The following is a 27,027-nucleotide window of genomic DNA, read 5'->3' as shown; positions in this document are numbered from 1 at the left end:
GTCAGTGCTTGTATGCACCTAAAACCGAGATGTGTGAGTAACCTGAGAATGTTTGCTCAAATTTCAAATTGGGTTGGAAAACATGCCCGTAGTCTCTAACCTAAATCGCTATGGAAACAAAGATGTGCAAAGCTTTTCAAAGTCCCTTTTTTATTTTTGTGTACATATTTATGAACCTTTATTTGACTTCATATTCGTTTGCTTGTGCGTTACTTTCCGGGTTTCTAAAGTTAGATTCATTTTGTGGTTGACTCGGAAATGAGCCTGTTGGATGCTCTGCCTTTTTTTTTAATACTACTATTTAGATGTACATAATCACCTCCTCTCGGCCCCCGAGGTCGTCACTAAGCACTTCAGAGCCTCACCGAGACCGGGTCAGCCAGCTTTCTAAAGATTAAAACTTAATCGCTAAGGATCTTGCAACAAAATCCCAAGAAGCTTGTATATGCGGGTGTGTGCAGGATGCCCTTTTAGGTTCGCCCCAGGACTGTCTGTAACCTGCCCCCGTCTTATGCAGTCTTCTGAAGTGCTGAGCAGCTGTCGAATTACGGCAGCCCTTCAGGGACACGAGGCAACATGATGTAACTGAATGAAAAGGTCTGCAGCAATAAATGCTACCTTCCTCGCTTACCTGACTCCACTACAGGTGTTCGCATTGTATCCAGGACATACAAGGATCCCTCCGCGACTCCACCACAGGTGATCGCGTTGTCTTCCGGACGTACAAGGGAGCCCTCGCCGACTCCACTACAGGTGATTGTGTTGTATTCAGGACGAACAAGGGAGCCCTAACCAACTCCACTACAGGTGATTGCGTTGTACTCTGGACATACAAGGGAGCCCTCACAGACTCTACTACAGGTGATTGTGTTGTATTCAGGACGTACAAGGGAGCCCTCACCGACTCCACTACAGGTGACCGCATTGTATCCAGGACTTACAAGGCAGCCCTCACCGACTCCACTACAGGTGATTGCGTTGTACTCTGGACATACAAGAAAGCTCTCACCGACTCCACAACAAGGGATCGCGTTGTATTCAGGACGTACAAGGGAGCCCTCACCAACTCCACTACAGGTGATTGCGTTGTACTCTGGACATACAAGGGAGACCTCACCGACTCCACTACAAGTGATTGCGTTGTACTCTGGACATACAAGGGAGCCCTCACTGACTCCACTACAGGCGATCACACCAACTTCAGGACATAGAAGGGATATCTGGTCCATTTGACTGCAGGCTAGCGCACTGGCTTCAAGAGCTGCAAGGGAGCTCTCCCCCACCTTGATTGCGCTGGCTTCAGGAGCTGCAAGGAAGCTGTTGACCATTTTATTGCACATGATTGAGTCGTCTAAAAGGCATAGAAGGGAGCCATCGCACCACTTCAATGCATATGATTGCGCCGGCTTCAGGAGATACAAGGGAGCTGTCGCCAGTTTCACTGCAGATGATTCTGCAGTCTTTAGGACTTACAAGGGAACCTTCGCCTTACCTCTCTACAGATGATTGCACGGGCTTCAGGTGACGCAAGGGAACTATTAACAGTGTGACAGCACTGACTTCAGGTGTCACAAGGACACGGTCTTACGTTTGGGTGCAGGTGGTTGGATCTCACTGACCTGGGGCCCTCACCCCAGCACCCTCCAAGTACTGCTCACTGACTTCAGGACGCAGGAATCCATTGGTCTGCTTCATCCTTTCTGCCTGCCTGGAACACGCTTTTGCCTGCAGGTTTGTAAGCTCTTGTCAATGCTGCAGCTCCTAATCCCTTTCATGTGGTGGGGTCTATGGTAGTTAGACTGGGAGGCACCTCTTTGAAAGATTGCTAGGTTATACGACGAAAGGCTCATTGCTGTTACTGTAATAATAATTGATCATTTTATGAGGCTATTTATGCATTTATATCCTGCTTGTTATCCCACCACCTACGAGGTGTAGTAAAACAGACGTATGTGATGGTGTGCCTCTAGTGTTGTGCGTGAAGTGGATAAGCCGGACTAGAATCCAAATATCTAGACTCTCTGTGCAGCGCTTTAAGTGGTTTGCAAACTTTGTGACCTATTGAAAAACTATTGCCTGCCTGAAGCTTATCCCTGGTGGAGCAAAAGATAGTAGAATAAGTGATGCAGCCATGAAAAATGTAGAGGAATTTAGAAGGCTGAGCAAAGCCTTCTCTTCCTCACCAGCTAGCACATGCTCGTAGCTTGGTTTGCACAAATACTGTCTGGCCCCTGTCAGCAGCCTATGTCCTGGGAACCTTGATATCCCACAGCATGGGTGAAACTGCATGTTGAACGCCCAGCATCATCGTTCTGCATTCTAAAGTGTACAATAAACCAGGAAGCATTGCTTCATTACAGTATAGGTCTACTTTCTGATCACTATCTCTGTAAATTCCCTGGGTGGGCGTTTGCAGGTGAGGGAGGGAGGGAGGTTACGCCTTCCTGGCGTGGGTCTCGAATGTTTAAGTTGTCAAAGTATTGAAGCCAGTCTGCTCATACACTCTTCCTGTTTGTTTTCCAGGGGGATCAGCCATCTCTTTCCTGTCCTTGGTCCTGACCACTGAGGATGGCGAGCGCAGGGCCTAGCACTTCAGCGGCGGCTGACAGCTCCAATACAGGGGGCACCAGCAGCAATGGCTCCGCCGAGAGCTCCAATCAGGACAGCACCTTCGAGTGTAACATCTGCCTGGACACCGCCAAAGATGCAGTTATCAGTCTCTGTGGGCATCTTTTCTGGTGCGTATTTTGGCAAATTAAGAGTATGTGCACAAAGGTTTTGGTGGACAGGCGGGCAGGGGTGGGTCAAGGGATGTGTCCTTCACATGTTCCTTGTCATATTTGGGCTTAAACCTCTACTGTTTTAAATGCGAGGGTACTGTCTGGTTGAAGTATCTGTGCTTTATTTTGAAAGAGCGACTCTGCGATCCTCCAGTCTGCTTTCAAAGGCTGAATCATGGGTCCAAGCCCAGGGGTCTGTCGGAAGGAATATATCTCTTTACAACGCATGCTTTAGATCACGTGCCATTACAACTTGGTCGTTACAACACGAACCATTACATCGAAAGTCGTTACAATGACTTGCTATATATAGGGGGCTGCTGGACTTAGGAATAGTATAATTTACTATTCCTACTCCAGTTTGTGCAACAGCAGGTAAGGTGTTGGATTGTAAATCCAGCTCCTTCTGCCCCCTACAGCAATTGGAACGACTTGCGATCTAATGGTGCGCGTTGTAATGGCATGCGATCTAAAGCATACGTTGTAAACGCTGTTTCCCGTCGGAAGTAGTGAAGGGGCAGGAACCCACATCCTTATTCCTTTGGGGACGTGAAGAATCACGTTTCCTTACTAAGGGAATCACAGGTGCTCCTCTGAAGCCAAGATGTGTTCATAGTTCGGTTCTTTCAATGTTAAATAGTGTAGTACAGGCACTGGTGGCAAGCAGGTACTTCTTGATACAGAGTGCCTGCACTTCTCTCCTTCCTCTGCAAGCGCAGAGCACCCTTTCGCTCGGCTTGTCTCAGTGGTACCCTTCAGGGGGCGGGGATCGCTCGTGCTTCACTAAACCAAAGGAAGTAACATAAGCTGCACCTGGCTGAGAAGGGGGAGGGAAAGCAGTGGCAGGTGACGGCCCCACGGGTTGCGACTGGGGAAGGGGGGGGGGGGGGGGGTATCCCTCTTTTACAAGCAGGACAGCACCTACATCATGTAGAGTTCAAGCAACACTACTTATTCAGCCTTCTCAATTCATGTCCATTTCCCTTTTCTCTTGTTTGAACTTCGCCAGTTTACATTTTTTGCCAGGTGCCTTTCACTTCTTAAAAAATAAACTCTCAGGTGGGTAGAAAGATGTGCATCTTTTATTCTGGGCGCAGCCATAGTAATGATTGCACCTCCCTGTCAGATGCTGTTTTCCGCTTGGCTGCTTCTAAACGTGTTAACAAGTTGCAATCTCAGTTTAGGACTTATGCAACTGAAGTGGTCTCGGTGCGGGCGAGGAACGGACTGCTTAACACAAGATAAAGGGCAGTGGTGAATAGTGCTTAATTTGAGCCGGTGGTTGCAGGTGGGGTACACCGGCACTCATTTTTGGGAACCAGCATTTATTTTAGCTCATCAGACTGACTCCGAGCAAGAGACCGAAAAACACAGAAGACAAAGTCAAAAAAAGTGACAACGGTAGTAAGAATGAACCTGCAAGAGTGACATCAAGGGACATGGAGTGTCTGGTGGTGGATTAAAGAGCCATGATGTGGAATTGAGGCTACTCAACCTTGGTATTTGGCACTCTGACAGTCAACAGTACTAACAAAGAGCTTCTGAGCAAAACTTTGAGCCGTGGCACTCATTTGTTTACAAATTAAACCCTGGTGGTGAATGGTGTCCTCTAGGGATGGGGTGGATTTTGGGCGCCTGCCCACTTATTGACAGGGCCCATCCTTTTCTGTCTTCATCAGTGAGTACAAAGGTATGCCGCCTTCCCCCTGACTCCTGTCCATTTTTCTGTTATTGAAGTACTCTCAGGAGTAGCTCACAGGAGAATTTCAGGGCTGTGTGGTTGCCAGTAATACGTATGAGTCCCCTTTTTTGAAGCCTCAACCTATATGTTTGCGAGTACGCGCCTGGCCTGGCTGCAGAAATCCTGTAATCTTTCAAGTCGAGGGAGCCCACATTTAGGTAATGCATTAAATATGCAATTTGCTTAGTTAAGGTGGGACAGGACAATGATGCTGGTGGCACAGGTCTTTTGCGGATAGACTTAGTCCGGAAATCATTTCCGTAGAGACCATATGTGAAATTAGCCTTGACCACGACAAACCTGCAGGTCTAAAGGGGCCTCTTGAGGAAATAGAACTGCCAGTTGATTTCCCTCTGTGACTGGAGAGAGGGGCTGCACCCTGGGTCAAAAAAACATGGCTGAATTCCAGAGAGCGTGCAGGGAACCTACGTTGCCACTTTAAGTTTTGACTGAATGATCTTCAGTTAGTGCACTGTAGTGGTGACCGGTTGCCCAGCTTTTGTCTGCCGACTCCTTGGAGCCAATAAGACCTACAGGTGCGATTGTTCAGGGGCAGTAGAGCAGAGTCCTGGGTGTCACGACACTCTAGTGGAGCAATTAAACGGCAGATGAGCTAGCCAACAAAGATAATCCACCCTCCTCAAAGGAGGTGTCAGCAGTTGCAATTTCAGGTGTAAGCTCCCAAAAAAGTACAAGTTGTTCCTGGAAGTCCTATAGAGAGTCGAGGGATTCTGTCTGTTTACTCTCCAGAAGAGTAGGGTCAGCGTATAACTGGTCAGAGATATTTTACTACTGTAAGGGTACAGCCGGACAGGCAAGCATGTCGTTGTAAACAGGGCGGCCATGAATTGAGATTGGACTGGCGAGAGAGGCTCCAGCACTGGACGACGCCGTTTATGGCAAAGATTTAAAAGGATGCTCTTGTTTTCCAGGCAAACTCAGGCCAGTAACTGAAATGTAAGAGAATAAAACGAGCTGAAGTTAGGGTATGGTTGGGAATGTAGTGTACCTATATATGAAATGCTGAACTGAGAAAGAAATGTAGACTTGGCTGGTCTTTACAAGACCGATGCCCCATGTGCCCAATATGTTTGTACTGTAATCTGCAGTTTGCCGTTCCTGCCAAGGAAAGCCTGTAGTGCAGCAGGGAGTTTGTGTTTGCGACTCTGTAGGGCACACAGCATCGATTTCGAGATGTAACCTTTCTGCAGGGCAAGGAATCTCCTGTGTTGGGCAACCAGTTGTCACTGGGATGAATGATTGATTAATCGTCTGCTCGAGCTGCAAAGGTTTCTGTGTCCAGTCCAAGATCTCTCAGCCATCCTTCTGTGTCATAATCCAAGAAGCAGAGCAAGAAGAACCGCTTTATTCCCAGTTGCTATTCAAGAACTTGGCACATTGGCCACTGCTCGGTGCGCCTTCTCAGAATTACTCGACTGGGAAGAATGGCCAAAATAGCCACATTGAGAGTGGGTTTGGGAAACTGGTCTGGTCAGACTTCAGTTTGTGTTGTGGCAAAAAACTAGTTTTGGACAAGATGGTGACGGAGCTAATGGAGGCACTTCATTAGTTAATTCAGAAAAGGACGGTGTATGTCTTGGTGGATTGTAGGGTACAGACATTCATGCAGCCTATTTTCAGTAACAACTGTGCAAAACAGCATTTGAGGTTCACGATTGCGTCCTCTTAAGTGCGCAAGGGATAGGTTTCAAATCCTGTGTTCAAATGTGTTTGCGGTGCTTAAAGTAACCTTCAGTGTTCCCACTGAGGAAAGGGTGAGGGGCGGAAAGATCTTTCACTGGACAATATAGATGCCACAACTGTGTTTGAAAGGAGTGGCCACCCCACAGGAGACGTGGAAGGTGCGGACCTCGGAAGGCCCTGCTTTCTTCAGCTAGGGAGGTTAGAACTGTTCACTTCCTGGGAGACAATACCTTACTTGTTAAGTGCTAGTGAAGCCTGGGGCCCTCTCACTGGCAATGCAGATGGCAAGTATCCCATCTCACTTTACTGCTTTTGGCTTGTTTCCTCATGAATCTTCATGTTTTATATCTTGTATTTTGCATGACTCCTTTCTTCTTCTCCTTACCCCCTCTGACGTAACCCATCACAGTGAAACATTGGAAGTGTTTCTTGGGTCCTCAGTCCCAGATTGGTGGCGTCTTACACCAATGCCATACTTGAGAAGTTGCCTCTGTCCCCTTTGCGTGGTTTTCAATGATGTCAAGTTTTGGGACTCTGTCGTCCTAGTCTGGTACTGTCTCTTGGCCGGTTTCCCCCTCTTTTCCGGTTCTTACCTGGCTGTTGTTGTCAGTCCGGGATGGCTAAGCTTTCTCTGCTGTCTTTACTCCGGTTTTAGATCTTCTAACCCCAGCATCACTTCTTTTTAAGTTATTAATCTGGTTTTGTGTCCCCTGGGTCGCTTCTACTTTCTTTCAACGTGCTACATTCATGACTCTTCTTTTTCGTGGCTATTCTGGTGTTGAACCTCATGGCCCCAGCCGCTTCGACCCGTTTTCCTGTCTTGGGGTGTTGTTGCTGCAGGAAAGTATATTGTACAATGCTAACATGTTTTTTTCTCTCTTTCTCTCCTCCCCTCCCCCTCTCTCTTTTGTGCTTGCTCTCCTGGGAACGCTGACAGTTGGCCTTGTTTGCATCAGGTAAGATGTCGAAATGTGTGGTTTAAAAAAAAAATATTTTGCCCTGCTGCGCCTGTGCGTTCTTTTCCCACAGGGTGCTCCAGCGCGCAGCAGTGTCCACACACAGCTGACCCTTGCACAGTCTCACTCCCAGCTGACCCTTGCACAGTCTCACTCCCAGCTCACCCTTGCACAGTTTCACTCTCAGAATAATGTGCACACATAGCTGACCCAGGCGCGCAACGCCCATTGGACTCAAAGGGTTTCAGCCCCCTCGTCGTGTGTGTCAGCCCGGGATGAGACCTCTTCTCGTTCTCGGGCACACACACAGCCGCACCCGAGCACTTCACAGGTCTTTAAACGAACTTTTGCTTGTTAATGAGGCTTTGATGTCGCCCTCGCCCCTCCTTAGAGCCCCTGCAGCCAGAATCAGCCTTCCAAATTTGACTCTCGTTGCGCCTCTGAGCTGACCCATGCACAGCCTCACTCTCTGCACAGTGTCCTCTCACAGCTGACCCTTGCACGGAGTCCCTCCCATGTGTGCTGACGTTGTGGCTGCCTTGCACTTTGCTTGGAGGCCGTGAATTATCGGAAACTGCCTCTTTCACTACCTGTGGAAGAGTGAGCACGGCACTCTACAGCGCAATACTGACCTCTAGTGGCTGGATTTGGTATTGCAGTCAGGGGAGAATCTACAGCCTATGTCACGGCCACATAATGTTTGTTGGGGAAAGAGGAAAGTGATGCCACCAAGGATACCGAGTAGGAATCTCACTTAATTGTTTGACGAGAGTGAGAGTGCATCGGATGCCCTCTGACTCTCTCTCTTTTGCTTGGAGAGGAGATTGCCAGTGTATCGAATACACTCTGTGACTCCCTCTCTTTGGCTTTGAGAGGTGAGTGGGAGTGCATCGGATGCCCTCTATGACTCTCTTTGGCTTGGAGAGGAGAGTTACAGTGCATCGAACGCCTTCTATGACTGTCTCTCTTTGGCTTCGAGAGGTGAGTGAGAGTGCATCGGATGCACTCTATGACTCTCTTTGGCTTCGAGAGGTGAGTGGGAGTGCATCGGATGCTCTCTGTGACTCCCTCTCTTTGGCTTGGAGAGGTGAGTGAGAGTGCATCGGATGCCCTCTATGACTCTCTCTCTTTGGCTTCGAGAGGTGAGTGGGAGTGCATCAGATCCCCTCTGTGACTCCCTCTCTTTGGCTTGGCGAGGCAAGTGAGAGTGCATCGGATGCCCTCTATGACTCTCTCTTTGGCTTGGAGAGGTGAGTGAGAGTGCATCGGATGCCCTCTATACTCTCTTTCTTTGGCTTCTTGAGGTGTGAGAGTGCATCGGATGTCCTCTGACACTCACTTTGGCTTGGAGAGGTGAATGAGAGTGCATCAGACTCCCTCTATGACTCTCTCTTTGGCTTCGAGAGGTGAGTGAGAGTACATCGGATGCCCTCTACAACTCTCTCTTTGGCTTCGAGAGGTGAGTGAGGGTACATCGGATGAACTCTATGACTCTCTCTTTGGCTTGGAGAGGTGAGTGAGAGTGCATTGGATGCCCTCTATGACTCTCTCTCTCTCTCTCTTTCGCTTGGAGAAGTGAGTGCGAGAGCATCGGATGCCCTCTGACTTTCTCTCATTGGCTTGGAGAGGAGAGTGACAGTGCATCAGATATCCTGTAGCACTCTAGCTCTTTGTTCCCTAACAGTGGGTTGCAACCCACCGATCTTTTCGGTGAGTCCCGAATGTCCAAGCACTAAATAAAGATGCCTTTAAATTCTGTATTTATCTGGTTACATTTGCCGGTGCTTCAAAACCAGAGGTCAAATGCCAGGCTACAGCTGTTGACTAATTGCTGCTCATTTTTTTAGCATGGGGATTGGGTTGTACAAATTTCTCTCACTTTGCAGTCTGAGAAAGAAAAGTAAAGAGGATTATTTGACAATCTTTTTGGGGAGTGTGAGAGGAAAGGCTGTTGGATGTAATGTTTTGTAATACACAACATGTAAATACCTTTAGATATAGTGTATAAAACCAGCAGTTAAGAAATGAAGCCCTCTTTTGTAATCTCATGTGTGATGGCAACAAAGATTTTCATAGGATCAAAACAAATCAACACACTTACGATATTCACTGAAACCTGATTTCTATACATTATCATTTATGTATAACACAATTATATTAGTAAAACTGCATGTCGGTGCAAATGTAATGCCCATTTCAATAGACCATTTGCTATCTGTAATTGGCAGTGCGCTACCACATGATGCATTACTTACATTAAAAATAATCACCCGTCTCATGTCCATTAAAGCTTGGTAGGTTGCGAACATTTGTCATTCTAAAAATTGGGTCCTGGTTCTAAAATGTTTGGGAAGCACTGCTCTTGCTCATTGTCTTGGAGAGGTGAGTTACAATGTATTGAATGTCATATAGCACTTTGGCTCACTGGCTTAGAGAGGAGCCTGACAGTGCATCGGATGTCCAGTGGCACTCTCCTCAGGCGGGCAACTAGAGCCAAATTTCGGGGCGGCTGGATAATATTTTCTTGGGGGGGCTAATTCTTCCAACCACGGACAGAGTGGCTGTAAGAAGGGGTGACACACAACAAAAGCCTCGTTTACAAGTAAATGGTCTTTACGAGACCTGTTAAGTACTCGGGTGCAGCTGCAATTAGATGCTCGCCAGCCCGCGAAGCTGTCTCCACCCGGGCTGACACACACAACGGAGGGGGGTGGGGGGGGGGGGGGGGGGAGGGGGGTGGGGGTGGGCGTGGGCGGGGTGAAGCCCCGTGAGCCCAATGGGTGTTGCACGCCTGACTTTCCTTCATAGTCATGGGGAAGACCGGGCATGGTTGTCCTTTGACTCTCTCTTTCATCGGCTTGGTGAGCAGAGTGGCGGTGCACTGCATCACACTCTCCTTTATAGGCTTGGAGAAGAGAGTGACTGAGCATGGAATGTCCTGTGACTCAGTCTCTACTTCATTGGCTTCTTGACCAGGTTCCCTCAGCTATTAGCTTCTGGCACAGAGGTTTTTGGTGATGCTTCTTCCCGTTAATGTGAAGCATTGTGCAAAATGTGATCATTTGCACCCAGAAGGGCTTGTAGAATATGTATAAATAAATGGTGATAGAAGAGGGAAATTGTACGGATCTATTTCTTGCCTGAAAGAATGGCAATTTTATTTATAGGTCTTCGAACCTAGTAGCGAAACTTGTACGTTCCTAAGCTAAAGTGGCAGATTTCTCCAACAGGCACACAAGGTTCCTCTGAAAGGCTGGTATAGTGAGATGTGACATTCGACTGACCCTCATCAGTCCCCACTGGCCTTTCAGAGAAACCTCCCCATTTCTCAACAGCTCAGTGAGCTTTACTTTTCATGTGTAGAAATGATAAAGCGAAGAAGCAATTAAAGAAATTAAGGGACAAAAACAAGCGGTATAATATGATTACGTTGTGATGAAAAAAAATCCTCCTATTTTGTTCCCCGAGTTTTATATAATCTCCTTTTCACCTTCTAACCTATTTGCTACAATCAACTCTCCTTCAGGAAGTGCATATAGAAACGAAAGGGGTCCTGCATGGCATGCTTGTGTATAAAAATCTCTTAGTGGTAAAACGTGTGTGGCTAACCATTCGCTGTATTCTGAGATAATAAATCTAATCCCCTGGGCAAGAAGTGATGAAACACAGATTTTAACCTAATTGTAATAGCCGCTGTTTCTGCAGTTCACGTTCCTTCATGCCTTCCCCTGTCATCGGTTCTTTTGTGGTGCTATTGCTCAGGCTTGTTGCTTCTGCTGCTGTTGTGAAAGTGCTGTTTATCTCTTAGCTGCTTGTAGTGTCCGTTCTACTGAATTCCTTCCTCTTTGTTGTTTTCGTAATTTCAGTGGCTGGAGACCCGACCCAACCGGCAAGTCTGTCCTGTATGTAAAGCCGGCATAAGCAGAGAAAAAGTTATTCCACTGTATGGGAGAGGTAGTACTGGACAGCAGGACCCCAGGTAAGCCATGGGCAGCTTGGCTGGAGTATATGAATAGGACTGTGAGAGGGAAAGCACAGGAAAAGGGGAGGATCTATTTATAGAGTGGTGAAACTGTACTGGGTTCACTTACTTTTAAGGGTGTTCATGTAATGCACTTGAATGTGTTCTCTTTGGCAGTGAAAAGGAGGTGGTGATGAGTGCGAAAAAGCATGACCTGTTTGCGGGAGCATGTGTTTTATGAATGGTTTGGTGTGAAGAGAAATACTTTGCAGCACAGCTGACCTCTAATTTCAATGCTTCTTCCTCCACAGAGAGAAAACCCCTCCTCGGCCACAAGGACAGAGGCCGGAGCCTGAGAATAGAGGGGTAAGTAGGGGACTAGGGGGTGGTTGGGGTTCCCCCGTAACAGATGGTTTGATTGTTTCTCTGTGTGCTTGAAGTTGTGGGGCAGGAGTTCTCGGCTGTCGAACTTTGCCTGCAGTATGGTAAGAGATTAGATGTAGCGCTTAATCTCTGTAGAAGGTTATAATATTAGGGAGTGGACCGGGTAGGCGGAACTCTATGCCAATGTCAAATTGGAGTGAACTGAATGTTAATATCAGTGTAAATCGTGCCAAGAGACCACCTTCAGAGCAGTTACTGAAGGACCGTGACCTCCATCAAATATTTTTTGTGTAGGGTGGGACTGACTGTCCTCGATGTCTCAACATTGGCAGTCAATGCTCATATGAGGAATTTTGTAAATGTTGTACCTAAGGCTGTTGGGGGATAGGAAGGGTTGGGTTAGTTAGTTGAGTTTGTTTGTTTGGCAGGCGCACCCTTCAGTGAAGGTCAGTGTATCTGCAGCTGCCTTTAAAATAAACATTCATGGTCTGTCTATAAAATAGGCCTATACTGATCCTAGAAGATTTATTGCTCAGCTAGACTTCTCAATTCTGACCTGTTTGGCTAACCAGACCACCGTAAAGAGCACAATCTGAAACTTTCTGAACAAGACCACTGCACAGTCCTCCTAGCCAGACCACTGTACAGATCCCTTCTACCCAGACCGCTGACTAGAACTCTCTGTGATCCATACCTAACCAGGACAACATGCTCCACCTCTCCGATTCACACTGGGTCAAGCCTTATGTGAGACGGACCCAGCCAGGACCTCTTAATGCAACTTTGTCTAAAACTTACCATGCTAGGTCTCTGTGCCGCAACACTGTCTGATTTGTATCTAGTCAGGCCACATTAATCGTTCTATGATGCTCACTTAACAGGGGTACTTTACTCAAGCACAGTCTGTTACATCAAACCTTGCTACTGCAATTACGCTGCATCAAATCCATATGTAGCCAAACCAACCTAGTCCAGCGCTTTTGACTTACACCTTCCTGTGTCAGCCATCTACTGTGATGCAGACAAGGCCAGATTACTTATACTTTGCCCTTTCTATTGAAACGCAGCCAGCCTCCTTTGCCCATGCGCTATCGGGGCCAGAGAATGGGGTTAGCTTTGTTGGTAAGAAGTCTGGATTGGCCACCATTCCATTTCTCGAAGATGGGCATATGTTGTACAGTATGTAGGTTACACTTGGGACACACCGAGACATTTTGTTTACTTACAGGGGACTTAAAGCCTGTCCATTGCTTACCATAGGTTGGCTTAATCGTAGTTCATTTGCTTGCTTTTTGGTCAGTATGTGTCAGCTTGACTACCTCTTGTGTTTGGCGCTCCCCTGTACAGTGGCGGCTGGTGACATTTGAAAGTGGCGGGGCGTAAAACAATTGTCGTACTTCACTGTGGCGAGCGAGCCTGAACATCCTACGGGGGTTCCAGGGGTTCACCCCCAGGGATGGATCCAAAAAACACGCAGATCATTGACCGATTAAAAACTGCAATTGCTTTCTAGTGAACAGCACAAACACTCCTAGGAGCAGCACAAACACCCCCAGGAACAGCACAATCGCTCGTAGGAACAGCACAAACATCTCTAGGAACAGCACAAACATCTCTAGGAACAGCACAAACACTCCTAGGAACAGCACAAACACTCCTAGGAACAGCACAAACACTCCTAGGAACAGCACAAACACTCCTAGGAACAGCACAAACACTACTAGGAACAGCACAAACACTCCTAGGAACAGCACAAACACTCCTAGGAACAGCACAAACACTCCTAGGAACAGCACAAACACTCCTAGGAACAGCACAAACACACCTACGAACAGCACAAACACACCTACGAACAGCACACACACTCCTAGGAACAGCACAAACACCCCCAGGAACAGCACAAACACCCCCAGGAACAGCACAAACACCCCCAGGAACAGCACAAACACCCCCAGGAACAGCACAAACACCCCTAGGAACAGCACAAACACCCCCCTAGGACTTGGAACAGCACAAACACATCCGTGCAGTGACACATAGCTGGTCATGCAATGTGGCGTGACCCGTCTGTGCGTGGAATCCTAGTGCCAAAAGATAACTGGTCTAAGCAATGACCATAATTCTGCATGGGTAACATTGCGTCATTTTTGCATGCGTAATATGTGTAACCTTTGTGGAAGTTGCAGATAGCACCCAAATCACTCTCCGGGAGTCCGCATAAGTGACGATAGCGCTCAACTTCAAAATAGTGCTTTATCAGGACCTGTGCTCATCGGCACAACACTAAATCAGGCCGACCATTACATTAGATAATAAACTGGCCTTCAGAATTCACATCTCGGATTTAAAGACACGCATTGACATGCAACGCAGATGTGTTTATTCATTTAATTCTCTTCTGAAGTATTTAAGGAAGAGAGATCTCAGGTAATGGTTATTGGCGTGCTCTACATTGACCATACCGGCTCATAACAATATGACCGAGAAGGACAATAACAAGTCGGTCAGAGACGAAAAGAGTCTAGAGGGATCAGAGAAAGGGGAGGCAGGCGCCATTCACTAGTTGAGCAGGTTCAAAAGAGAACAAATTAGTCTTTAGTGTTTCACGTTACACCACCAGGTTAATTGATTGTTTTTGAGGGATCGCAGAAGGAAGATTTCTTCGCTGGCTTTATCTTTCTTTAACACAGGAATATCCAGGCAAATCTGAAAACTGCTTTTGGTATTTTTGGATGCACCAGTCTGGATTGTGTGCATGTGAAGTCGAGCAGTTCTGGCTTACGCCGCCCAGGCGGACGCAGGTGCCACCTACAGCCGCAGCAAGCTGAGTGTCGAGCCGTGTGGCCAGCAGGTCGAGGCTCTTATGTGCAGCATTCCAGGCAGCTTTGGAAACTTTTCGAGTAAGCCCTTTACTTGTCTTGGTCGCCAGTTATAATGCTGTCAGTGGGCGCCGGTCCATGAATAGTATAGGAAACAAACCGTCTTTAAATGTACTGTCAGAGCTAAAATAACTTAAATTGAATATAATGCACTCAGCGTGTGCAGAAATAGTTTACGGTATTTACTATGAGCAGAGTCGTGCCATGGGGACCTGTTGTATGGCCCCCATCTACCTGTCGTCACTGTTTTTTTTTTTTTTTTTTTACACAAGCGATTACAGTTGGACACTCCTTTGGTCTAAGATGCAATTAGCATGTAGCCTTAGGGAGAGGAATGTGTGCTCTAACTCTGAGGGCTGCTGGCCTCGGTGAGGGTTCACTGTGCTTGAAATAAGGGCTTAGAAAATACAGAAAAAGGATAAAGCAGAAATGAGCAGCAGCGGTACAGACTCTGAAACGATAGCATCTTGTTCAAAGTGTCGGGACTTCAGGCAAGCAATTTAAAGTGTCTACGACACCAGTGTCACCAGTGGACCACGCAGGGGTGGGGGCCGGGCCGGGGGGAGATTTAAAATAAAATAAAAAACTTACCGGACCGGGTCAATGTCGCCTCTGCTCTGGCCCCAGTGTCCTGTTGGTTGGCGCCTACAAACAAATGCAACGTCACTGCTGGCAAACCCTCTTAGAGCAGGGCTGTTCACCGCCCTGCACCTGCCCATTAGGAGACCGAGGTTTGAGCCTTTGCTCAACCCTCGCTCTCCTAATGGGCATGCGCCAGCAGGACAGACAATAGTGCGCATGAGTGGGCACGGAGGAAAAATTCGACCTCCGTCCCCACTCATGCGCACTTGTGTTGTGCTGCCTGCCCCATTTCTGACAATCATGTCAGTCAACATGACGTCGGATCGCCCACAATCTTGACCCGCCTCACCCACCTGTATTCTGTTAAAGCGCTAGGACGCCTGCGGGTAGCTATCACGCTATATAAAAACTTATTCCATTCCAATTCCGACCCCATAGCGAATCGAAATTTAGAAGAAGTGTGCTGTAGGTGTCCCTTACAAATGCAGTTTTTTTAATGCAATGTATCAGTGTTTTCCTGATAAAATCCGGTCACAGACCTTGAAATGTTACTAACTCCTGTGTTGGAAATATTAACTAATTCGTCCTTTGTATGTTGGGGATTAGGCAGTAGTGCAGGGAACGCCTGCCATGTCTCAAACATGAAATATATCCCGGATTCCTTGAAGTAAAATTAGGTACAATGAAAAGAAAGTTTTTTGAAAGTCATTCACATACTTGGTGGTCTGCTACCATTAATTAGCTGGTCACCATCACTCTTACAGCCTCTAAACACAATTTGCGACTTAATTCATCAATATTAATGAGGGAGGTTTAATTACGACCCACTCTAAAACAGAATTTGACAAATCATCTCATTAGCATCTATTTTGGTCAGTAAAATTCTTTACTGATTTGAAAAATACTGATCATAAATTGGGCCAGTTTTTGAGCAACCAGTAAATGGTACACCTGGCCCGAAGTCTCAACAAGGGAGCATTCACTGCCTCAGACCTTGTTACTGATAATTTCACAATAAATGGACACCATCTCGCCCTGTGTTCGGCATGTGGCCCAGTTATACTGTAGTCATCCAGGTGTACCCTTGAGACCCAGATATTTCTTCAGAGTTACTTTTTTAAGTCCTAATGCACTTCAAGAATTTCTCATAAAAAATCATTACCTTAAAACTTAACATTGAATTATTTCCTAAATCACTCTGCATTGGGTTTCAAGTATCTAATCAAATAAGTCAGCCAAGATCTGGCAGTGTAGTCATAAAAGAATTGTCCGATAGGTTGGCATGAGTGTTTAATCCCACATGGAGCGTGTATTATGATTGCATGTTTTCCTTGTGTTTGATTACCATGCTGTCTTTAAGAATTATAAAAGCTGCCTTCATGTAGGTTCCTGCTTTGTTTTTTGCACTGGGCGGTAAATTATTTCAGTGCACGGGTACATGAGGACAGTTTCACAAAAGTCAATAAACTGACAGCTGTGAAGCTCGCTTTCTGACCCAACTTTTTGGGATCTTTCCTTACAAGTCTGGGATGTTTGTCAATGGGCTGTCCTGCACGTAGAATGCAAATGAGATCGAAACAAGGAAAATATGGAGAATAATGAGGCCAGAAAGTGAAATATAAGCTGATGAAACGATTGCAGTTTGCGGTGTAACTGCTCCAGTGTTCCTCTGGGAATCCTCCAGTTCCTCAGACTAAGGAGTCCCGAAGGAGGTCATTAAAGTATCTGTCAGTGCCAGAGTGCAGCCGCTCTGTAGCCTTTGAGTTGCCTGCACCAGTTCCCTCTTATTAAATGTCTATCATTTAAATATGTAGTGAAAAATAAGTACAGTGAGTTTCTAATCCTTGTGGTTGACAAGGAAAAGCGTTATGTGTTTTTAAAATACCCCTCACACACTATGACTCCCATAGTGTCATGCTTTATCATTGGGGTCTTCCCGTCCCTCTATGGGGCGGGGCGTGCTGCGACCTGCGAACTACGCGGGAGCACTTGTTGTTATGACGATTGGCTATGTGTGGTTTTGGAGAATTTGTGTGAGTGGTAGGGGTTGAAAGGATTAAGTGAAAACTTTAAAAATTCCCTGGCTAGTGGAAAAAAATAAATTCTTTGCTTCCCTAGCTGTAAATGTTAAAAAGGGGTTGTGGTAGGGTTAAGTACTATGCCCTACTTGGTCGACATGTTTCGTAAGCAGACCCCCTCTGCTTACTCATCAGGACCTATGTTGATCCCTACTACACTCAAGAAACTAACTAATGTATAATATGCCCACTTTCCTAAAATAAACTAGCTAAAATAAGCTACTTTATTTATTCCAGGGCTTGAGTAGGCCCTTGTGAGAAAAAATGGTGACCCAGTTTGGTCTCTGTAAGGAAAAATAAACAAAGGAAAAATGGTGACCCAGTTTGGTCTCTAAGGAAAAATAAACAAAGGAAAAGAAACCAGAAATAAAGGATCAAAAAACATTATTTCTGAAACTCATTTCACAATGACACATTATATTTATGTAGATCTCAGTTTGACCTGTAGAGAGAAGTGATATATTTTTCTCATAGTCTTTTTTTCTTGTCATGGATTCTATATTTAGTGATCCTTATGTTTAAACCGGCGAAAATTGTCATTATTTGAGGTCATTTTGCAGTTTTTTCAGTTTCATCAAAGAACTCACACACACGCACGTTTCATTCATACATCTACGAACAAGACACAATATTCAGGTTATTAGGTACTGTGGGCGCTCAGCAATTGAACTGCTGCAGTTTCAATGGATTTTCAAAAAACTTATGTCAGTTGTTTACAAAAGAAAACAACTATTTGCGTGCTTTAGGATTGGTAAAGTAACTGGTAGATCTGTACTGATAGCCACTCGTTGTCAAAGTAAAATGATATTAGCGAACGGCATACTTGTCTTAATACATTGGTATGATGTAATTTGTAAAACTTTTTCAAGTATACATACATTTTTCAATTGTAATTGTGCCCCATGAGCTTGGCATCAGAGGTTTTGTTCATATAGTCACTGCGAAGAGTAAGCGTTGAAATAAGTCTAAGCTGCAGTGCAACACGGCCATAGAATACAGACTTTTGGCCGTAGTCTTACTCACTTTACCTTTGATTATACTCCTCCATTGCGCCTCCGTGCCGCTCCGTGGGTTACCTTTGTGTGTCTGACATCCTGGTATTTATCGGTCATTGAATGGTGAAAAAGACCGCGAAAAAGAGGCTTCATCGGGGGCTGGTCTGCTGCCTCTGCTTCCGTTGGGATGCAGAAGTGTATTCGGCAAACTTGAAAGCTGGAGCGTCGACAAAAATGGCCGCCGGTTACCGGCACTACGTGAAAAAATTACACTCTTGCGCTTTGGTAGTTATCTGTGGCTTAATATCTAGCTAGGGTATATGGCCGGACCCGTCGCATCTCCATGTGTTCGAAAATAAGGATTTTACTTGGAAAAAGAACACTTGGAGACATGGAGCGTGTTCGAAACAGACATAAAGTCGGCACTTTATTTTACATAATTTTACATAGTCTCTTATGCTCCTTTATACATCTTGACCACCCCTGCTTTCTTTATATTTGTCTGTGATATATGGCTAATTCAATACGGCTGGTAGACTAGGTCAGCTGTATCTTTTCTCATTAGAGAAATGGGTTTTTTCAATGTAATGCTGAAAGAAATGGAGCGATAAGGGGGAACCACATACGATTGCAGTTGCAGCTTGTTGTCCTGAATCATTATGTGCTGAGCTAACTGTGTCTCTACCCATTAAAAACGGCGGCGGTTTTTTAATTAGAAGAAAAAGAAATCCACATATAATTGCAGTTGCTGCCGTTAGCCAGAACCAGCCCCTAAGGAATCAGTACTATTATTCTGGTTGGTCAGTCTTAATGTGGTTTTATAAAAATGTACCAAATGCCAATCTAATTATTATTTGGTCCAGGTTCTTATTCCAGTCCAATGCAGGTAATACACAAAGTACAGAGTGTCAAATGTACCAATATGGTTAGAGTAGCAGGGTTGCACTGTTCTGTTGGAAGTCTGGAAAATCTCATTTTTGACCCCAACCATCAATTACTAATAAGTTGTGATGTCGAAAGTTTATACACAAGCCTTTCACACAATGAGACACTGAACATCATTGAAGATGTACTCTTTGAGGACGACTGGGAATACCAAACATCCAGAAATGTTATCATGGGGTGCTGTAATTTGGCCCTAAAAGAAAATGTATGTCAATACGAAAACGCCTTGTATCTTCAGAAACATGGGACCAGCATGGTGAGCACATTTGCTCCCAGCATAGCTGGTCTCTATGTGCACCATCTGGAAACAACCAAAATACTACACCCCAACAACCCCGTCCGAAAACACATCAATATCTGGAAAAGGTATATCGAGGACATTTTCATCATTCAGCATCATCGGCATCATTCATCATCATTCATCATCATCATCAGCATTCAAGGATCGACTTGACAACAACGCCCACAACAGCAAGGAACTATTCAACATCGTCAAAGAATTTACCAACCCCACCGCCGGCACCAACAACATCACTCCCTCCCAAGACCTCTGCGACTCCCTAGCCTCTTCTACAACAAAATCGCCGACATACATAACAGCTTTGAAAACCAGTCCGGAGACCAGTCCACTCCACCCACCTCCAAACCAAAACCCCCCTCTATCAACCTTTGCGCCTGGAACCCAATCACCACTGAAGACACCATCCGCCTGATGAACTCCATCCACTCAGGATCGCCAACCGACCCATGTCCCCACCACATTTTCAACAAAGCAGACTCCATCATCGAACCCCATCTCCGAGACGTCATCAACGGCTCCCTCAACTCCGCTACCTTCCCGGACAGCTGGAAACATGCCGAACTCCGCGCCTTTCTGAAGAAACCCACAGCAGACCCCACTGAACTTAAGAACTACCGCCCCATATCGCTCCTCCCATTTCCTGCCAAAGTTATTGAGAAAGCCGCCAACAGTCAGCTCGCCGCCTTCCTCGAATCCAACAAATCCCTCGACCCCTCACAGTCCGGCTTCCGAGCCAATTACAGCACCGAAACCGCCCTCATCGCAGCAACAGACGACATTCGAACTCTACTGGACAACGGAGAAACAGCTGCCCTCATCCTACTTGACCTCTCCGCAGCCTTCAACACAGTCTGTCATAGCCCCCTCATACAACGCCTCAGCAACGTCGGAATACAAGGAAAAGCATTGGACTGGATCATCTCGTTCCTCGCCGGAAGAACCCAGAGAGTACGCCTCCCCCCTTTTAGATCAGAGGCCACCGAAGTCATCTGCGGCGTACCACAAGGATCATCACTCAGTCCCACCCTCTTCAACGTATACATGAGTCCCCTCGCATCCATCGCACGCCAACACAACCTCAACATCATCTCCTACGCAGACGACACCCAGCTGATCCTCTCCCTCACCAAAGACCCAAACACCGCCAAAACCAACTTACACGAAGGAATGAAAGAAGTAGACGAATGGATGAAGAACAGCCGTCTAAAACTGAACTCGTACAAAAAAGTCCTCATCTTAGGATCATCCCCCTCCGCCTGGGACGACTCATGGTGGCCACGGGCCCTGGGAACCGCACCCATACCTACGGACCACGCACGTAACCTGGGCTCCTCCCTGTCGATGACCAGACAAGTCAACGCCGTCTCATCCTCATGCTTCAACATCCTACGTATGCTCAAAAAAATCTTCCGCTGGATCCCCACCGAAACAAGAAAGACGGTCACCCACGCACTGGTCACAAGCCGACTGGATTACGGAAACGCCCTTTACGCCGGAACCACAGCCAAACTACAGAAAAAACTCCAACGCATCCAAAACGCCTCAGCTAGACTCATACTGGACATCCCCCGTCAAGCTCACATTTCCGGTCACCTGAAAGACCTCCACTGGCTCCCCGTCAACAAGAGAATAACGTTCCGTCTCCTCACCCACGCACACAAAGCCCTCTACGACCTAGGACCCGAATGCCTCTACACGCGACTGTCCTTCTACACCCCCACCCGCCAACTACGATCATCCAATCAAGCCCTCGCCGCAATTCCGAGCATCCATAGATCCACCATGGGGGGGGGGAGAACCTTCTCCTACTTAGCGGCCAAAACCTGGAATTCTCTCCCCACCCACCTCCGCCTTGTACAGAACCACCTCTCCTTCAGAAAGCAACTAAAAACTTGGATATTCGATAAGTAAAGTACCCCCTCCCCCCCCCTCCCCAAGCGCCTTGAGACCCTCTGGGTGAGTAGTGCACTATACAAATTTCTGAACTTGAACTATATGGGATGGAGAGGAAGAAATGGCACAACAATTCATCTCTTGGCTGAACTATCAAGATGACTTCCTCAAGTTCACCAGCACTATTTCCAATGAAGTCCTAGTATTTCTAGACCTCAATATTTTTCCAAAAGAAGGCAGACTGATGACAACCACTCCCTTCAAAACCACGTCCATAAACTGTCTCCTCCGGTACCAAAGTTTTCACCCAAAACATTTGAGAGACAATCTTCCATGTGGACAGTTTTTACGACTGAGACGCAACTGCACAGAGATTGCAAATTTCAAGTCCCAATCAAAAGACCTGCGGAAAAAACTCGAAATGCGTCCATATCCGGACAAAATCATAAATCAAGCTTATAAAAGGGCACGCAACAACTGCACGGAGAGCCTGCTCGAAGGCCCAGCCAAAACAAGAAGACAAACAACCATTTTGTATAACGACATACAATCCAACTCTAATCAGGTGACCAAAATATTCACAAAACATTGGAAAATCTTAAACAGTGGTGGTCTAGACATCCCAAAACCAATGTTATTGCACAGAAGAGGCAAAAGTATTCGAGACATGCTAGTCCATACCAGACCGCAAAGGAAGGAAGAATCACACCTATCCATCAGTATGGGAAACCTACAAGGCCATCATTCATGCGGTAGGTGTAAAGTCTGCCATCTCACTAAGAAAAGAAAGGATTTGAAATTCCAAAATGGCACCGCGTGGGAACAAAGGAAGTTCACCACATGTTACAGCCAAAACGTGGTTTACCTAATCACATGTCCATGCAAACTAGAATATGTTGGCATGACCACCAGACCGGCGAAAACAAGAATAGGTGAACACAAAAGCAGCATCAAGTGTAAAAAAAACGAGTACAAAAATGGCCTCTCATTTCCTAGAAAAAGGACATAAACCAGATGACATCTCATGGACAATCATTGAACAAGTGAACAGTGACAAATACCTATTTGAAAAAGAGCAGAGGTGGGTATTCCGTCTCAAAACTAACCTCCAAGGCTTGAACGATGAAATCCCGTGGGGACAACTGTGATACCAGTTGGACACTGACAATCTTCCAACCGAATAAGCACTCTAACCAGATTGGTATAATCTATAGACTTCCAACAGAACAGTGCAACCCCGCTACTCTAACCATATTGGTACATTTGACACTCTATACTATGTGTATTACCTGCATTGGACTGGTCCAATAAGAACAACCTGGACCAAATAACAATTAGATTGGCATTTGGTACATTTTTATAAAACCACATTAAGACTGACCAACCGGAATAATAGCCTGAACCAGCCCCTAAGGAATCAGTACTAACAGCAGCAACTGCAATTATATGTGGAATTCTTTTTCTTCTAATTAAAAAACCGCCGCCGTTTTTTAATGGGTAGAGACAGTTGGCCCAGCACATAATGATTCAGGACAACAAGCTGCAACTGCAATCGTATGTGGTTCCCCCTTATCGCTCCATTTCTTCTAGCATTACATTAAAAAAACGCAGTTTCTCTAATAAGAAAAGAGACAGCTGACCTAGTCTACCAGCTGTATTGAATTAGCCATATATCACAGACAAATATAAACAAAGCAGGGGTGGTCAAGATGTATAAAGGAGCATAAGAGATTATATAAAATTATGTAAAATAATGTGCCGACTATATGTCTGCGTCGAACACGCTCCATGTCTCCAAGTTTTCTTTTTCCAAGTAAAATCCGTATTTTTAAACACATGGAGATGCGGCGGGTCCAGCCATATAACCTAGCTAGATATTAAGCCACAGATAACTACCAAAGCACAAGGGTGTCATTTTTTCACGTAGTGCCGGTAACTGGCGGCCATTTTTGTAGACGCTCCAGCTTTCAAGTTTGCCAAGTACACCTCCGCATCCCAACGGAAGCAGAGGCAGCAGACCAGCCCTCGATGAAGCCTCTTTTTCGCGGTCTTTTTCACCATTCAATGACTGATAAATACCAGGATGTCAGACACACAAAGTTAACCCACGGAGCGGCACGGAGGCGCAATGGAGGAGTATTATCGGCGGTAAAGTGAGTAAGACTACGGCCAAAAGTCTGTAATCTATGGCCATGTTGCACTGCAGCTTAGACTTATTTCAACGCTTACTCTTCGCAGTGACTATATGAACAAAACCTCTGATGCCAAGCTCATGGGGCACGATAACAATTGAAAAATGTATGTATACTTGAAAAACTTTTCTTTACAAATTACATCATACCAATGTATTAAGACAAGTATGCCGTTCGCTAATATCATTTTACTTTGACAACGAGTGACTAACGGTACAGATCTACCAGTTACTTTACCAATCCTAAAGCACGCAAATAGTTGTTTTCTTTTGTAAACAACTGACATACGGTTTTTGAAAATCCATTGAAACTGCAGCAGTTCAAATTGCTGAGCGCCCACAGTACCTAATAACCTGAATATTGTGTCTTGTTCGTAGATGTATGAATGAAACGCGCGTGTGTGTGAGTTCTTTGACACTGAAAAAACTGCAAAATGACCTCAAATAATGACAATATTCGCCGGTTTAAACATATGGATCACTAAATATAGAATCCATGACAAGAAAAAAGACTATGAGAAAAATATATCACTTCTCTCTACAGGTCAAACTGAGATCTACATAAATATAATGTGTCATTGTGAAATGAGTTTCAGAAATAATGTTTTTTTATCCTTTATTTCTGGTTTCTTTTCCTTTGTTTCTTTTTCCTTAGAGACCAAACTGGGTCACCATTTTTCCTTTGTTTATTTTTCCTTACAGAGACCAAACTGGGTCACCTTTTTTTCTCACAAGGGCCTACTCAAGCCCTGGAATAAATAAAGTAGCTTCTTTTTGCTAGTTTATTTTAGGAAAATGGGCATATTATACATTAGTTAGTTTCTTGAGTGTAGTAGGGATCAACATAGGTCCTGATGAGTAAGCAGAGGGGGTCTGCTTACGAAACATGTCGACTAAGTAGGGCATAGTAAATAACCCTACCACAACCTTTTTAACATTTCCAGCTAGGGAAGCGAATACATTATTTTTTCCACTAGCCAGGAAATTGTTAACGTTTTCACCCCCTACCACTCACACAAATTCTCCAACACCACACATAGCCTATCGTCATAACAAGTGCTCCCGCGTAGTTCGCAGGTCGCAGCACGCCCCGCCCCTTAGAGCGACAGGAAGACCCCAATGATGGAGCATGACACTATGGGAATCATAGTGTGTGAGGGGTATTTTAAAAACACATAGTGCTCTTTCTTGTCAACCACGAGGATTAGAAACACTCACTGTACTTATTTTTCTCTACATATATAAAATAAAAATCCTACACCATTTGATAGAATCTCATTGTTTGGAAACATTTGAACTGGAGGATGATTCTATCATTCATACCTCTACCCTCCCCTTTTGATTTATTTAGTCATCATTTAAATAGCAATATTGAATAGACCTCTATATAGCAGGTCAGACGACACGGTGAATACATTGCTAATAGAAAGTGAATGAAGTTATTTTAATAGACTCCCAGCATGTAGCCTGTAACTCAGTGGAAGCCAGTGCATACTTCTGATAGTACGCCTTGAAACAGTACCTCTTATTTTATTTTGATTTTAGCAGTTTTATATAGCGCTGGCACGATCAGCGCTTTACAGCAACGTTAGCAACAGAGTCTTGAGCATTTAACAGTACATTAGTAATAAAAGATACTAGATAGAATCCAATTCACTATCATGAGATGTAGGCTTCCGTTCTGTCAAGAGTGTAGTAGTTAGGCTGAGGAGTTGATGCATGTGATGAACTGGCGTGGGAAACTTGTGTTCTAATCCTGATATAAACGTCTCCTGGAGCTTGCATCTGATGATCTGCTATTGGGCCCTTCCTCTGGCGGTCTGCCACGTGAGCTTGCCTCTGGGTGGTCTGCTAGTGGGAGGTGTCTCTGATGGGTCTTCTGGTGAGGCCTGCCTGCAGGTGGTATGTCAGCTCTGTGTGCTCGGGTGGGAGTGGGTGGGGGCTGTCTGCCAGTTGACAGTTTGCTATATGCATATACCTCTGGCAGTCTGCCAAATGAGCTTGCCTCAGGGTGGCCTGCCATTGAAGTGAACATCTTGCTGGTCTCCCAGTGGGGATTGCTCTAGGTGATCTGCTACTGGAGTGCGCTTTGGGTGACGTTTTGGGCTGTCCGAGGTGGGGTGCCATTTTTATTTCTACTTTTCTCACCTTTTTTTTTTGCTTCCTTCTTAGGGCTTCCAGGGCTTCGGCTTCGGAGATGGTGGTTTCCAAATGTCCTTCGGCATTGGTGCTTTTCCCTTCGGTATTTTTGCTACCGCCTTCAATATCAATGATGGACGGCCCCCTCCAGGTAATGAAAGGGCTGACGTTGACGTGGGGTGTTCCTGGAGTGCCTGTGCTCATTGTGTTTATGCACACCTGCGTTTTCAGTTTGTGTGTCTAGTCCATTATTGTTATTGTTTGTAACAGTCCCTCTGCGTGATTGTATTTATTTGCATGCAATGGAGCTCTGGTTGTTGGCTGCACGTATGTGAGGATTGTGCTCCTGGCATTATGTTATTAGTAAAGTGCCTGGTGTAGCCTGAGGCCGCCTCAAAGTGCTAGAGAGTACAAAGGGATTGAGGAAGAGCAACCACACCTTCTGGAGGAGTGGGGGTGCTTAATGGATAGCCAACCTCGGACGCCTGGTTGTTGGGACAAGAAGGTATCTTGTAAGGCAGGGACAGTAGCGGCAAGAAGTAGGGAGTGGCTAAGGATAGGCGATTGAAATGGGAGGAGAATAGTGCCTGTGAAAGGGACTGATCCTGCAAGGAGTAAATGATCTCTTGTGTATGAGAAGATTCTTGTCGTTGGCTATACCACTGTTTTGCATGACCTCCTTGCCATTTGTCTGGACCTATGTTTGGCATGGGCTTCCCTGGCGTTAGTTGTTGTAGCTTTATATCTGCGTTTTGCATGAAGTCCAGGCCATTCTCCCTACCTTGAGTGCGGTCCTATTCGCTCTACCCACGCACGTGTGTAAGGAGATGCTGGTCATTGACTCTACTTGTAACTTTGCCATTAGCTCTAGTTATTTCTTAATCAATCTATGTAGAGTATGCTGATGTCTTTTTTTCATTCTTTTGAACCGATTGTGGAAGGATGGCGCGATCTGTTACTGTTCTTTCTACCTCCGTGTTGAAAATCAGTCATTAAAACTCAATAACTAGTACAATGTGCAGGTCCAGTTTGGACCTCTACGGCAACTCATGCTAAAAACCCCTAAATGCACGATCCAACTAAAAGAAAGATGGGCAGAAAACGGGCGCAAGTGCTGCTAGGAAAGACCTGAAACATCCACAGCGATGTATGCGAAAAGAGACTATTTTGGACAAAAGATATAACACAACAAAATACTTTTTAGTAGTCACCACCACACAATACAGCTTTGAGCAACTTCAATTGAATGGATACAAGCAAAGAGCATGTAGGTTTTAGCTACAGCGAGTTGTACTGTCAAACTGGCCACATATCCACTATAAGCTGCCTTCTTACATTAATAGGGTTGTGTGATATATCTAATTAGGCCCTCTGTGAGAGCTTGTCATAGCCTGTTATGGTAACATTTGGGCGCTACTGTAGGTGCGAACTCGTGAACCAGGGAGACTTATGCCGGGAGCAGAATACAGGGTGGGCAGATCGCTCCCATCACCGAGCA

At 45.7% G+C, this 27,027-nt stretch overlaps 1 protein-coding gene across 6 annotated transcripts in view; it reads left to right on the top strand.

Annotated features, from left to right (window-relative positions):
* Positions 1-27,027, top strand: part of RNF185 (ring finger protein 185) — a 121,106-nt gene that overhangs the window by 87,597 nt on the left and 6,482 nt on the right. For 4 of the 6 annotated variants that reach the window (XM_086942834.1, XM_086942836.1, XM_086942835.1 and 1 more), the window contains exons 2-6: positions 2,524-2,738; positions 7,163-7,181; positions 11,048-11,160; positions 11,454-11,508; positions 25,563-25,680. In XM_086942834.1, coding sequence (XP_086798960.1) covers positions 2,569-2,738; positions 7,163-7,181; positions 11,048-11,160; positions 11,454-11,508; positions 25,563-25,680 — 475 coding nt within the window. In that variant the 5' untranslated portion in view covers positions 2,524-2,568. Of the gene's footprint in view, positions 1-2,523; positions 2,762-7,162; positions 7,182-11,047; positions 11,161-11,453; positions 11,509-25,562; positions 25,681-27,027 lie in introns of all 6 variants that reach the window. The other 2 variants (XM_086942838.1, XM_086942839.1) reach the window with 1 other exon arrangement.

The sequence above is a fragment of the Lissotriton vulgaris genome, chromosome 11 (assembly GCF_964263255.1).
Source record: "Lissotriton vulgaris chromosome 11, aLisVul1.2, whole genome shotgun sequence".
NCBI classification, from domain to species: Eukaryota; Metazoa; Chordata; class Amphibia; order Caudata; family Salamandridae; genus Lissotriton; species Lissotriton vulgaris.
Note: the sequence above shows the minus strand (reverse complement) of the source record. Positions and strands in the feature narration are given on the sequence as shown.